The 15,096-nt window shown below is 45.9% G+C and overlaps 1 protein-coding gene across 2 annotated transcripts in view; it reads left to right on the top strand.

Annotated features, from left to right (window-relative positions):
• The window catches only part of LOC142564391 (uncharacterized), a 77,551-nt gene that overhangs the window by 5,513 nt on the left and 56,942 nt on the right, over positions 1–15,096 (top strand). For both annotated transcript variants that reach the window (XM_075675380.1, XM_075675378.1), the window contains exon 3: positions 5,030–5,330. In XM_075675380.1, the coding sequence (XP_075531495.1) occupies positions 5,030–5,330 (301 nt within the window). The remainder of the gene's footprint in view (positions 1–5,029; positions 5,331–15,096) is intronic.

The raw sequence follows: 15,096 nt of genomic DNA, 5'->3' as shown, positions 1-15,096 counted from the left end.
GACGCAGCTAAGTGTGTCATTCAGGCCTGACTGTGTCGTTCAGAACTTTTTGTGCCCTTGCAATGCCTACAGAGCCAATATGCAGATCAGGTGCTTCCGTGCTAACTGAAAATCTTGTGACACATTTGCAGAATTTTCGCTCTTAAAGGGCAACTCTGGTGATCTGTGAATGTCCGCTGACCTTAATAAAATTTTGAATATATGTTCTCCTTTGCACTCTGATTACCTGTGCCAAATGATATCACTGCAGGTCATTTAGTTTTGCTTAACATGAATTTTAAAGATTGCTTGCCTGTTCCCAACTCATGCCCACGAAAGTATGACCATTTACTGGCCACCCTGTGTTCATGACGTCGGATACTACACTGCCACTTTGCCCAGAAATGATGAAGCTGGCTCCTTTTTCTACAAGGCAAAGACTGACAATCATCATTTTGACAGACGTGGTAACCGGCGGTCTCTTCCTCTTGCCGCAGCACAATGCGTTGAGCTTGAGCACGTTAGCTGCCTCATGCGGTGGCAGTGGGTCAAAAGCAGACAGTAATCCTTCGGCACTCATAATCGCTGCGGTCTAGTTCGAAAGAGCTGGAAAAGCTTCCTGTGTCCAGTAGAAGACATCACCAGCTTCGCTGTTTTGGCGTTAGTACCATGTGTACTGTGTGCTTACATTACGGTAGTGTAGGATCTGACCTCATCGTGACATCACACGAAGCAGCTACCCGTTTTGGATTTGGTACCTCATGTATTCATTATTTAAAGTTATTGATGAGTTTCTAAGCAAATTGGACCACCCTACCAGTGACAGGATTGTGAATGCCATTTGAAAATGACAATATCCTAATATGGTTATAAAATAGGATATTGTTATAAAATTGCCCCGGGTGGTCCTTTAACACCCCAGAACTCAACTAATGAACAATAACTGTCCATGGTGCAGGCTTCTTTCTAAATATGGCGGTATGGGCTGCCATATTGAGAGCACTCCTTTCACATGACATTTTTTACAAGTATGTTAGGCCAGCATACACATTTCTGTCCCCTGAAGTGCCAAATAGTATGTGAGTCACAGCGGTCATTTCTGCTTTAACTTTTCCTATCACTAAATTGCCGTTGAATTTTGAATGGTTTTATACATAGCACTTGCAGTGCTCCCTCTTTATAGCACGCAGTAGCGTGCACACTGTGCCATGTTTTCGGCTTGGAATGTGTTCATAATTGTGGTGTCTTTCATTTCCATCCATGTAGTGTGCCATGCAGAGGGGCATAAGATGGTGAAGTTTGATTGCGACTTTTTAAGCAAGTTTTAGCAAGCAGTAAGATATGTGCAGTGAAAAAAAAAAAAAAAAGGTAGTCTGGGCACCGCGCTGACTTTCACGACATGATTGTAAAGTCGACAACATTCACGTGTCTTAGTTCTGTACTGCAGTTGGCAAAATAGGCTTTTTTGGAAAATATTAACGGGAATGCCAGTGTAGTTAAAAGAAGATTTTCGAGTGCTACTGTGGGTCTTTTGTGGCACTCATACTGTTTTGAAGTATAGGATGTGAGCTGTCTGTTTCAGCCTTTTCAGCTTCAAAGCTACGGGATGTTCACTTGTGGGGCTAGTGCGAAATGGAAACTCTGGCTCTGGCTATGCTTAGTTGCTCTGTAATGTGTACCTGACTCATAGTGCAAGTAAATTGCACTTCGATAAATTCAGGCAGACATGGTAAAACAGTAGTGTACACTTGAGACATTGTTTATGGCCAGGACAAAGAGAGAATCAATGGAAGGGCACTCCATAAATGACAAAAATAAAGAGGTTTGGGTCGCATTTTATCGCGCATGGTAGGGGAAGAAGCCTTTTTGCAGTGGGAGGGGGCAAATGCGCTTTCGTGCTTTCCAAGGACAGAGAAAGAGAGCCATTCCTACCGTAGTGCTGCTCTTATATTCCTGTCCCATTCATTATGCAGGAGGGCTGCCCTCCTCATCGAAAGAATGGGTATGTTCCTCTCTTCTGCGTGTCTGGTACTGTACTCACAAAATGAGATGCATCAATTTAGGCCAAACCAGTATGCATACTCTGACTTCCCCTGTCCCCAGACAGTGTTACACTGGCGCAGTTTTCTTTCTCATGCCCATATTCAGGAATGCTCCTTAGCTTGAAGCCAATTCTTTATATGGTCAAGATAATGCTTGGTGTGAATGGGCCCTAGGGAAAGGCAGCGAGCATATTAGGCACATTCTCGCTAGGCAGCTGTTCAGGCAGTGTTGCCGTATGTTGCCCGCTCTTCTTGCATGCGCTCTTCTGGCAATGGCTGCTTCTGCAGCGGCCTACAGACGGTGACAAATGTTTGTTAGCGCCACTTTGGCAGCAGTTTGCATCTGCATAAACGAAGGCAACTTAAAATTTTTCTGTTAAAAGCCAGGCAACTGTGCCATGTGTTACATTAAACAGTCTAGACCATAAAATGTGGTATTTCTGTGAATTTTGAGCAAGAACAGAACACTGGTAAGCTTAAAGGGACCCTGAAACGATTTTGACGATTTTCTACAAACATACTGAGTCGTTAGAGTAGGTCCCTCTGATCATTAATTGACACATCTAAGTGCTCCGTGTAAAGCGTGTAATTTATTACAAGGTTATAAAAATGCACATCGCTGCCGATCGCAGCACGCTGCTCGGCGGAATTTTAAGCCACCCCTACCCATATGACGGAAATCACCCATATGACGTCAGTGGGGCGAGCTATCCGATTGGCTGACCAGGGCGCGTGATCAATAATTTTTCCAACTTTATGGTAAACAAATGATCTTCGTAATAGTTGGAATGTGTGTTAATTTGTTTTTATAAAAAGAAAGTAACATAAAGGGAAGGCACAAGAACAATTTTTCAGTACACTTAAGCACTTCTGGCACACAGCAAGCGTCGTCTACTTGTGTTACAACGTACTCCATTTTGACGAGAGCTCCGCGGTCAGAGTCGGTCTCAGTCTTTTCGCGAGCACTATGATTCGACTTTGTTGCCTTGTGGACTGCAAACATAGCGACTGGCAATATGTCAAGCTGCGGCATTGTGTCCCTCTGATAGGCAGCAGATGAGCGGACTGGCTGCAGCGCATCGGACTGCCGCTATCCAATCGGCGCCAGGATTTGCGCGTTTATGGCCGTCACTTTACACAGGAAGATTACTAACGCAATAGTGTTTCGCGAGTCCGGTATTAGGGTAAACACAAACGCAAGGGAACAGGGCCTGGCTGTTTGACCGTGTCGTTCACGGGATGAGCAGAAGCGCAAACGTGAACGGTCTGCACAGTGCAGCCGCCTGGTGGCACAGAGCTCAACCACATACAGTGGCAGTAGCGAAATATATTCTTCTTTGCTGCTGGCGTAAATGTTTTACAGGAGTGTAATCATTAACACATTGTTTTTGTAAATGTTTAAGATGTTTTACACTTGGTTAGAGCAATATTAGCGCTTTGTTTGACTGGTTAAGCGCTGCGCCAACAAGTGTCTGGACCGTGCACACCGATCAGGCTGCTCACGTACGTCTATGCTAAAGTTCCTTCATCCGCTTGAGTTTATGCCTCCAGCCATTTGCTGAAATGACCAGCTTGCCCGTGGTTACCGGAGAACCGGACACGTTCGGCGCTACGGCAGAATGCTCGCAACACACGCTGCTTCGATAGCTCTTGGTCGACGGCCAAGCGGCTAGCGGAGAGGTCTCGTGCGGGAGGGGGCGTGCTCCAAAACAACCAGAAGTGGACGATGTGACGTCGCATCGTGAAGCAGAACCAGTGAAGATGGTTAGCGTCGCTCGCTCGGCGAGCGAATTGAGGAAGAAAAGCATGGCTAGGGAGGAGGGTAACTTCTAATCGCTTGTAGCTCCATTAATACGTAACGCTTCACTTAAATTGTGGTGCGAATGTTCTACTTAAGCTGTACGCTACGCGCCTACAAAATTAGTCCGAACCGTTTCAGGGGCCCTTTTATCTTTTAAAAAATATTTTAAAAGGAATATACACACTCCTGTCCAAGTATACACGGCAGCAACTTATAAAACATAAAGGTTAAGCATAATATCCAGCTGAAGTTTTGTTGCAGATATGATGCTTCCACTGGAGATGGGTAGCAGAATGACATGGTATGATGGGTTGGTTGTGATTCAAGAAACGATGAACGGAAGCCAAGACGCTGTATTACGTACCCTGCTGGAAACCCTGAAGACAACCATTAGCTCTCGAGCCCCGGGAGCACCAGGCATATACACTGGGAGCAGACTCAATTTGACAGGCTGCTTCTTTCACAGCTGTGACCTTCGTGCATTGGTCTCTTCACTGTAGGGATACAGCTGCTCTGTTCCAGGCTCGAGCCACTTCATGGGTGCTTTGCACTTTTTTTTGTACTTCCAGTTTCTTATTTTTTTATCTCTGCTTCTCTGCTGTTGCACACGCATGCTTGCTTCTTCTTCGTTGTTGTCTTGTTTACAATAGGAAAATTTTCATGATTGCCAACTCCTGAATTTTTCGTAAACTTTGCTTATTGGGGCTCTGTGTACGATTTTATGAATGTTGCATCATGTTTTATGAAAAATAAATGCTGTTTGTGAAAAAGTAAGATGGGGCAGCACAAGATTGTAAAAAATGGCAATGCATACAAAAGAGAAATTGATACTATCCCTGCCTTTCTATTGTGGCAGCGAAAGACTTTATGTGCTAGAGGAGTAGTTGCTTTGAACAATTTTATTCAAATAATGTCCTGAAACATACCGAATTGCCCACAGCAGTGTCCCTGAAAAGGCCACTATGATCTAAAAACAGTGTAAACAGTGTAAATAAAAGGTAAATCATCTTTAATAAAATGTGTATGCATCCAACAAAAAGTGTGATGCAAAGCAGATAGAAAAAGAAAAAAAAAACATGCTCTACCATCTTCATGTTTCCCCCCCCGCTCCCCTTGTCATGTGTGCGGGATATGGGTAAATCGGAATGTTCACAGGTTGTCGGGTATTGATGTGCACCTTGTGACGTTCTTCCTTTATGCTTTGTAGGCAAATCAGGCTGCACCAGCTGCACCAGCGGCACCAGCAGTGGCACCAGCAGTCGCGCAAGCAGTAGCACCAGCAGTAGCACCAGCAGCAGTGCCTGTCGCCGGTGCCCCTTCTGTGGATGCAGAGGATGCAGAATTTGAGCGGCAGTTCAAGGAGTGGGAGAAGAGTTTTGAGAACTGGCTGACCCAAAACCGAGACCACCCTGACAAGGAGGCATTTGCGCGATACGAAACCCAGTGGAAGCAGTGGCGTCAGCAGCTGCTGGATCGCCGCCAGGAGATGCGCCAGATGAAGACCACAGGTGGCGTTTTTGTTTCACATACTCTGTCATGGAGTAGTTACTCATAATGGGCTGTAGCATGGAAAGACATGGTGTTCGGCGAGGTTGAAATACGCAGGTGTAATCCGACTTTCTCACGGCGCAATGGTGGATGTGCCCTGCCCTAGCGGGTTAGTCGCAAAACGTTTTGGAAGGGACGCGCACATGGCCTGATATTGAGCAAAAGTATCTCGAAAAAAAAAAGGAGCATGGACTCGCACTGCAGCGAACATTTGTGCCATGTACAGCGTTGGAACTGCCCTGGCCTGTTGCTCTGTATACATGTCGGTCTGGGGCCGAAAGCGTGCATAACGTAAGACTGCAACTTCACTTTGAAACAGAAAGCGGCCAGGGCCTCGTCCGGACTGCACCATGAACCACGTGGTTGCTGCCTTGCATTGAGAACTATCAACTTGTTGATAAAACCCGTGTTACACTTGAGTGACACTTCAAAAACATTACGTTGCCGACGCAGTCTTCTTGCAGCGTCGGCCCTCTCTTGCTGGTGGTGGCAGCGCATGCCTGACTTCATGTACTGGTTCAAGGCGCGATAACATTGGGCTGATACGAGACCGACAAGAAGCTGACGCCAATAATTGGCCAATTAGTTGGCACAGTGTGTCGCTGAGACCATTTGATCAGAGTAGGCCAACAATCACGCTACCAACTGGCGCAAGTTGTAGCGTGGTGGGTTTTCTTGTCGACAGCACCGATAAAATCAGCGTGCCGACCATGATCGCTCGATCGAACCCCGCGAGATTGGCCGTCAAACCGACAACGAGATAGCTGCAGCGAATTTTCTTGTACATATAGTTATTTGTGCTCAAAATGCGTCTATATGTGTGCAAAGTGTAAATGCACAAGCTTCAGTCCTCTCAAGCTCTGCACATGAAGTTTGACCCATTGTTGATCCTGTTTAGCGAAGGTTGGGTTAGGCCTGGCCCAGTTGAGGTCATGCACCCGCTACCGGTGGACCTGAACTTAAAAAATAAGCAGCTAGGACGAAGGAAACTGCTCTTATAGTTCAGTCGTGACCCTATAGCGATTTTACATCAACTACTCTTCACTTCACATGGTGCGTGCACAATAAGCGGCAAACGGCGACGCAGCACTTGGCCAACATCCTGTACTTATGTCAATGTTCCCAAAGGCTGCCACTCGCATTCACTACGTATAGGGTGGGTCTGTATGTATTGTTATGCTGACACATTTCTTAATTCCAGAGAAGCACTAGTTACCTCTGCGTCAAATGGGAAAGAAGAGACAGTGTATTTGGTACAGGAGCATATACTTACTCAGTTACCGATTGTGTCAGTGATGGCATCCGCGTTTTCGCGAGAGAACTACATGGCGTATAAGTGCGGGCTTATGCCGAGCACAGTTTTGTCTAATAACACGTATGGCATGCGCAAACTGTAAGTATGATGAAATGAAATAAAAGCGAGAATCAGTAACAATAGCCCGTAACATATGTGTCTGGATCGCAGTTGCCATTGTTTAAGTGGCTCGGCCGCTAACATTGACTCGTCTCAGGGTGGAACAACGCAGCTCATATGCGCAGATATGTATACGTTTTGCCAGCGGCCGTGGTTTTGCTACATTTTGACATTATTTCATATCAGTGACGCACCGTTTCCACAATATCCGAAGCTAACAGCGATTTGTGGTTGTAGATGTCGATGTAAACGTATGCACCGCTTTGGCAAATCCGACGTGAAAGGCTGCGCTAGAAAGCCTCTTGAATATGCTAAATGTTTATTGAATGTGTAAAAGGAATACAAAATGCGAGGTGCAAGCGCAGGCATCAGCGACAACAAACTCCAAGTCAGCTGCGTCGGCAGACGGAACTCAGCGTGATTTTATAGGCCGCACTGTTAGCACAACAGTGCACTTGGGTCTGTTCACCCAGTAATGGATGATTGAACGACATGCTGCCCAGGAGAAGCCATTGATAATTAATCTGTTCACGAAGCACACAACCGACGCACACTCAACTTGGGCACAGTTTCCAGTGGCGTCCATCAGAGGGCAGCACAGGAACATGAAAAAGGCGGATTGCACATGAATCATTGTTGAAAAGATGCGATAACATTGCAAAGGGACAGTGCGTACACTTCCAGCCCAAACACCCAACATGCGAGGAAAACTGCATTGGGAATCTGAGCCAAATGGGACAATGTGCAAAAAGAAACACTGTGATAATATCGCCATCCACAGCCATGATACACTATCTGGGTCAGTTGCAGTGTCAGAGATAGAGACTGCTGGTTCGAGGACTACAGGGTTTACTGTAAGATATAGGGGCGTGCAAATACCAAATAGTAGATTTCAAATCGAATATTGGCTCAAATCAAGAAAATTAGAAAGCAGAATATTGAATCGAACATGGTAAAATTCTTTACAAAATTTAATGCTTACGAATTTTGGGCAAGAAAATATGGTGCTGTGCATGCTCAGAAGTCTCCTAGCATTGCATAACAAGAATGTAGCAAGTGATCAGCAACTTACATACATGAAAATCAAGATACACATCATGGTCTACTCAATAAAGTGAACGCCAAATTAGTATGCCAGCACTGATTATGGCTCAGTTCTAGTATATGAAGGTCTGGAAAATATTTTTGTATCCATAGAATGTCTGTTGAATAGAAGCAAGGGCTTTTCTTCCTCTGAAATTAATGAATTAGTGATGTTCTATTGTATAGAATACCAGTGAGGCTCTGTTTAATAGTGAATCTCAGTTTAACAGTAGAAATATGTATAGCAGCAGTCTTTTATTTATTCTATACAAAGTTTTGCTTTCCAGTATTTCTCTAAAATATAGAAGGGCCATCTAAGCTTTATGGCAGGTGGTTTATTGTAAGGCCAGTCTGCATGACAGATGAAAGGACTGTGCATCACGTGACTCGATCATCAGTCTGCACATAACTGGCACCAACAGTAATGAGCAGGTGCTGTCTGCTCTATTTCATTGTCAGGTTCGGCGTGATTTTCCACCTGTCAGATTCAGACATTTGAAATGTCATGGCTAAATTGTGTGAAACAACAAATGTATGCAGCAGGGTGGTTAGTGCACTAGTCGCATGACACTTTGGCGCTCGCTGTTTAAATCCAAAGCTAGTTTTGTGGCGTGTTGCTCGAAGCCATAAAAAGGAGACTGATGTGTGCCTACAGATGGCGTAAGGAACGAGAGGCCGCCATACGGTGTGTCACAAAAATGGCGGCCATGATGAACTTTGCTGCCTTCCTGTGCACTCGCTCGCGTTTGCGATGTTGCTTGTCGGCTTTCCGAGTGTTGTGCGGCTGCTGTGAATAGATGTTCATCGATTTGGAGCCATACTGCAACTTCAGTCGCTGATGCCTGATGAAGCACTGCTTTTAGGCCTAATGGCTTTTCAGTGTGACCATGATGAAAACTTGCCCCTGGCCGACGTGGTGACGGGTCACAAGACATGGCAGAATGCTTGTCGCTAATATGTTCATACAGGTGGCTCATCAGTGATTAGCCTTAAGATTACGTGTGTGGGTTAGATTGACGGTTGTTGAAGCGGCATGAAGTTCGTCACCGCGTATCCAGCACAATGTGTGTGCCTATCAGCAGCTAATCGGCCCAGTCTTCATACATGCTTTGGCACTTTACGAAACATATGCTGCTCTTGTTGCCATTCTCTCTGCCCGCATTGCATTATCATTTCTATCGGTCCTGTTGACCTTGGTGAACCTTATGCCTACAGAGATGTGGCCCCTGTGAACACGGTGTCTTTCTGCGAACTGTGGCGTACGGGCGCTGTGTGTGTGATCCCTGCATCGAGCTGAGGTTGGGGAGCACTTGCAGTGGGACATTGGGACATTGACGGGGAATAAAAAAAATTTCGTTGAAGTGGACTTCGTTGTGCCGGGATTCGACTGTAATTATCCACCACCGGCCGCTACCGCGATGACAGCGAAACAGATGGGCAACTTACAGAATTATAGCTTCTAGTCATTTTTAACGCTTCGATAATCTCTCTAGTCACTTGATTCAGGTTCCTTGACACCACTTGTGTTTTGTCATACAAGGGTTTACAGCCGCAAAGCAGGCAACACAAATTATAAAAATAGTTATGGCATGCAGACAAAAATGGACAGCTCTATAGCACTCCTGAATGCTTCAATACTTATATGTAAATAATCAGAACGATTCTGCCTTCATTATTTGTGACATGGCGAGGGACGAGTGACAGCAACTACCTGAAAATTAACAGCTGAGAAAACTTTGCCCAGTTCTCTCTCGCTCTCTCTTTTTTTTTTTTGTCAGAATCATTGCAAGAAAGCCTTAGAGTGCCTAAAACCTGTCAGGACAGCAGTCCTTTACCACTGAGGCCACATTTTCTTTACAGTTCACTGCAATCCTTGGCATTCTTTAGCAATATCATGCAGCCTGTTGGCCTTTTTCAAACTCTTTGCAATGTGATCTGAGAAGGTCAGCGATGTTATCAGCAAAGGTTATCTGCGCTCAGCGATGTTCACTTCCATGGATATCTTGGCATTCCAGGCTTTTCTTATCTACAGCGCCCATTGACAGAAACTACCTTTGCCCTCATCAGTAGCACAATGATGCGAAATAGCTTTGCCGCTGCAAAGAAAAGTTAACGGAGCCTCTTGTCTTGCGAAAATCGTGTCCCGATCACGATTGGGCAGCAGCTAGGACAGCAGCTAGGACGGAGCAACTAAAGAAATTTGAGATAACGAGGCTGATCTTGAGATGTTAATCTCAAGGTCTCAAGACTGTAATGCTAGTTTTCTCTTTCCGCAATTGTTTCTACTTTTGCTTTTGTGTACAGAAGTACGATGCGGCGACTATCTTAAGCTTTCATCTCGTCTGTTTATGGTGATATAATGGTGGTGGCACTGTGTCAATGGAACATGGAGGAGGCAAAACATTAGGCGGGAGTGTTACGTGACAATCTTGAAGCCTAGTCATAAAAAATATAAAGGAGAAATAGGCCTTAGTCACGTGCTAAGCAAGCCCTAGACTCTAGTTGGCTTGCTTTGATTTCATCTGCTGCAGGAAATTCGGAATAGTTGTACATGGTAGGGCGTGACAAACACATATCGAAGTTGGTGAAGGTTCAAGCATGTGAAGCAGCCGAGTCTGTGTTGTGTTAGGTAACACATCGCACCAACACACATTACCGTATTTACACGTATAATAGACAGTTTTAGTTTAGCGTACGCAACTATAGCGTACGCTATACGCTATAATATAGCGTACGCTAAGCAGCGCAGGTTTTCTACAATTTTAGTTGGCCGACGATATCTTCGGATCTCTGAGGCCATATGCCGTCGTTGCGGCTATTTTGCGCCTGTAGCGATAGGTGGCGCTGACATCTTGAATGTTTCTTTCGTTAGGCTTCGATTCGTTCGAAACGAGAAGCGATCTCCAAAACACCATGAAGTTATCCATAATACTCCGTCGTCGAAACGGCCTGAGACTAAGCGAAAGCCGTTTACACAGTCATTTGCTACGAGCGAAGCGCATTTTACAAAAGCAACGCCAAATTCAATTCGAAGCGGGCAGCTGGGACCGCCGCCATGTTTCCCGCAAACTCCGCAAACCACGCAAAAACGCTAACACTAACTCGTTTGCGTTGCGTACGCCCGCTATACCCACTATTTCGTTTAGCGCTCAGCGCATGCGCAGTGACGACCCGCTATTTTTTAGCGTACGCAATGGAATAGTGTACGCTATACTAAAACTGTCTAATGATCGCACTCGCGTGATTATCGCACCCCTGAATTTTGTCCTCAAAATTCGATTTTTTTTTCTTTCCCGTGTAATGATGGCACCCTGCACTTGTCGCAGCGCTATGTCGTGTGCCAAGTCTGGTTAATGATGATCGCACTTACCATCTGTCGACTGCTATGCGAATGACTCTTTAAGACATACCAAGTGGTCTGCATGCACCCAACATTAAGCAGATGCCCCATTTCATTCCTTTCATCACTTTCCACACTTCCATGGAAAAAGAAAGCTACAGTGGAACCTCGTTAAACAGTAGTTGGCCGGAGTTCAGAAAAAGTACGTACTAAACGGTAGTACTGTTTAACCGAAATAGCATGAGATCACCCACTTACCTGTCAAAAACAGAACTCTGAGAGAGTGCGATGAAAGGGGAAAAAAACGTGCAGTATTTATTCACTTCGCTCGACAAAAGTGTTATTTTCGTTTGATACTGCGGCAGCCTAGCACGACGACAGCAGCCTCAAACTTACTGAAGCTGCGTGCCAGCTTTTCAGCCAGCCCCCTCTTCTCGGCAAACACTCACATGGCAGATTCCTCATTGGCGTTACGTATTCTCTGTGCACGCGCGCAGTAGTGTTGCAGAAGTCCCGGGGCACCTTTTTCGTCTCGGTGCCGGAGTTTGAATACTTTTCGTTTGGAATAGAGTTACGTTAACGTGCCCCTGTTCTCGTTGCGGCGATTGTATTCATGAGGCTGACGTAACGTGCAGCTTCTGCCACTGTCGGGCCTGAATCGCCAGTGCTGTCGCTTTCCGTGTCGTCCTCATCACTGACGCTAGTCGACACTTCGGCAACAACAGAGGCAACGATGGCAAAAAGTCGAACGTCGTAGCCAACATCTCTTTGTGGTCGCAGCAGCGCTGCCGAGCAACTTCTTCGCATTCCAAATGCCACACACTGTAGTCAACAGCAGATCGCTGTCGCGTGCCAGCGCCAACTTCTTCGTGTAACGTTTGATAGCACGGACGATGTCTAATTTTTGTTCTATGCTGAGCACCCGGCGCCTTTTATCCGAGCCTCAGCACGATGCGAGTCCTCGCTAGCACGCCGCCGCAACGCTCTCTGGCATGGTGTCAAAATGATGTTGATGTTGCTTTATGCACAAATGCACAGGGCGCTTGGAGGCCGTTGTTCCGATCTCTGAGGCTTGTTGTTCTGCCGGGCCACCCGATGGAGATGAAGTACCGCTGTGTTTGCTCGATGAAAAGTGGTAACGCTACTTTTTAACCGATGCATACTCAATAAGCTGGTACGATTTATGCGAATACAAAGCGCATTATGTTCAATGGCCGCTGACTTTACTACTTACTTACTTATTACTACTACGCTGACTTTACTACTTTTAAAACGAAACTACTGTTTAAGCGGGTACAGTTTAACGAGGTTTTACTGTACAACGAAATTTGCCTCGGCTTTATTATTTGTAGGCTTCATAATGGTTTTGGTCAACAACAGCAACATAAAGGGCGCCCTTTGATTCTTCTCCTCTGCACTCGTGGGCACGCAATAAATCGCAATCTTCAAAGATAGTGGCCAAGTTTACACTGTTACATTAGAAGTGTACCCTATTGATACGCCGGCGCTTGTAATGCAGCTAACATATTCGCTCACCCTCAGTGGAAACGTGCCGTATTAGGATAGCAGTGAAAACAAATGCTGCAGTTTCCGCAGCGTGCCCACCACGTATTTCTATGTCACTGGCAGCTAAGCGCATCCATCTCTATTTCTGTCCCCTCAAAGTAGACATGGCTACGTTATTGTTGCAAACTTGCTGACATAACGATAATATTCATTACTGATACAGAAGAAACTGTTTCAATGCGGGTAATGTACTCACGAGAAGAAAAAAAAAATCGCGTTTGGCGCGTTCGACTTGCTCCTCCGGCCGCCATTTTTGTTTGACTCATGCTTGTGATAACATTTATGCAATGTGTCCTTCACTTCGTTCTTCCCATTATCAAACCCCATTGGGACCCTTTTTCTTCCCCTATTCCCCTTCCCTTACGTAGAGTAGCAGGCTAGATGCTCCATTTTCCGGCCGACCTCTCTACATTTTCCAGTCATTAAACTACTTCATTTTTTTGGTGTCCTGTACTGACAGCGACAGCCGCCTGCTTGTCATGCCGCAGCAAATGTGGGATGAAAAAAAAAAATTTTTCTTTTCATGGGAAATTTAACCCACGTAACGATCGCACTTCTGAATTTGCGTCGATTTTTTTTACCAAGAAGTGTGATGATAATGCGAGTAAATACGGTACATAGACGCAGCTCGCTTCTTAACCAGCAGACAGGCACCAAGGCTGTCTGGTAACTTTCATTGTGCCCAGCATTCCAAGGACCACCTCAAGGATAACTAGTCGTGTCTCATCGTGTCTCAGGAAATCTTTTGCTCTGCAAACGTGTGCAGACAACCAAGCCACCCTTTTGACAATTCGTCCCGTTTGGTGATATCTTCTGGGAAACAGTGACGCCTTTTGCCCCCGCAAACATTTGCAGGCGATTAAGCGAGCATCCTGGGCCCACAGCGACTACTTTACCATGGAAAAAAAATTTGTCCCTTCTTGTGCTCAAGGATGGACTGGCGAGCCGAGGACTCTGTACATATTTAAGGCTGTGCCGGCCTATTGTTAAGGCAGACTGTGCCAGTCGACGTTGTCGTTCTGCTCAAAGTGCTCATGGCCTCTCAGCAGACTGGCGAGAACTCAACAGGTGCGTCTCAACAGCATAACAATGTCGCACCGCATAATGCTACAATATGGTGCGCGTAACTCAGAACGCAAGGTGACGACTTTTGGCTTGCTGAGGCTAGCGCAATCACGTTACACCCCCTCCTCCATGCAACAGAAAGCTGCGTGATCTGTGGTACGATGGCACATTCTGAAGCTGGATTTCCTTGCAGTTTTTGATGACGGCACATTAGGAAAATGCTGTTTTCTCGATTTCTACCGCATATTTTGCTATAAAGCTCGAGACGCATGGTGCAATTATGTGTGTGATCCTTCGTACAGTGCTTTGTGTCTGACTTGCTGCATACGACGATTTGGGACACGTGGTATTAATGAGTGAGTGGCACGCAGCCCCGCCCCAAACCGGCGCCCCTGCGTGGATGCTCGGAATACTGCATAACTTCGCAAAAAAAGTGAAAACAAACGTATTTGCACAGCTCTCTTGTTTTAAACAAACGATGCCTATATAAACACGTTTATGCAAGCAGCGTAGACTGTTTTCACAATTTTCCACAATGCTGCATTGGCAGTGCCGGCTCTATTGATCGCCGCCGATGGCTAAGAGCCGCAAGGCCTAGCTCGCTGGACTGTTGAATCCCGACACCGGTGGCGCTTGCGATACGACCGTATGCAGCTGGTATCTATATTGGTCAGCACAACGTGTACACAATTGTATTGCGCTTAAATTGCAATACGTTTGATGTTATCAATGCTGGCGGAAGTGAACGAGCAAGCAAGTCTAACGTGCGATCGCTGGAAGACAGTATAGGCCTAGCTCGCCATCGGATCCGAGGCCGGCAGCTCTTGCCCTCTGTCTGCAGTTCGTAATGAAGTGCCCATATTCGTGAGCACTGTCTACGTCTGAACATTTATGTTGCTCTTCAGTGAAAATACAATTAATTTTCCAGACGCTGTTGGTAGCGATGAAAAGACGGGCCAGTCGGGCGAGCTGCTTCGCATTAATGATTGCTGCGCCATCTGCGCTGAGCACTTTTGAGCTGAAACCACGCCAGCGATTTACTATGAGTAACATCTTATAGCATGCACACTTATGACGTCAAAAGCGTGGCAGTTTGGGCGAGTTGGTATGTCATAACTGTTTAAGGCTATTAGCGCAGCTCAGGACGAGCAAAAAAGGAAAGAGGTAGGGGTAATCAAAGGGAGCGGAAAACAGGGTGAGCGCTAACTTCCAACTGAGGTTTATTTCGTGACACAAGACTACTTATACATTCGCAAAC

The sequence above is a fragment of the Dermacentor variabilis genome, chromosome 11 (genome assembly GCF_050947875.1).
Source record: "Dermacentor variabilis isolate Ectoservices chromosome 11, ASM5094787v1, whole genome shotgun sequence".
In the NCBI taxonomy this organism is placed as follows: domain Eukaryota; kingdom Metazoa; phylum Arthropoda; class Arachnida; order Ixodida; family Ixodidae; genus Dermacentor; species Dermacentor variabilis.
Note: the sequence above shows the minus strand (reverse complement) of the source record. Positions and strands in the feature narration are given on the sequence as shown.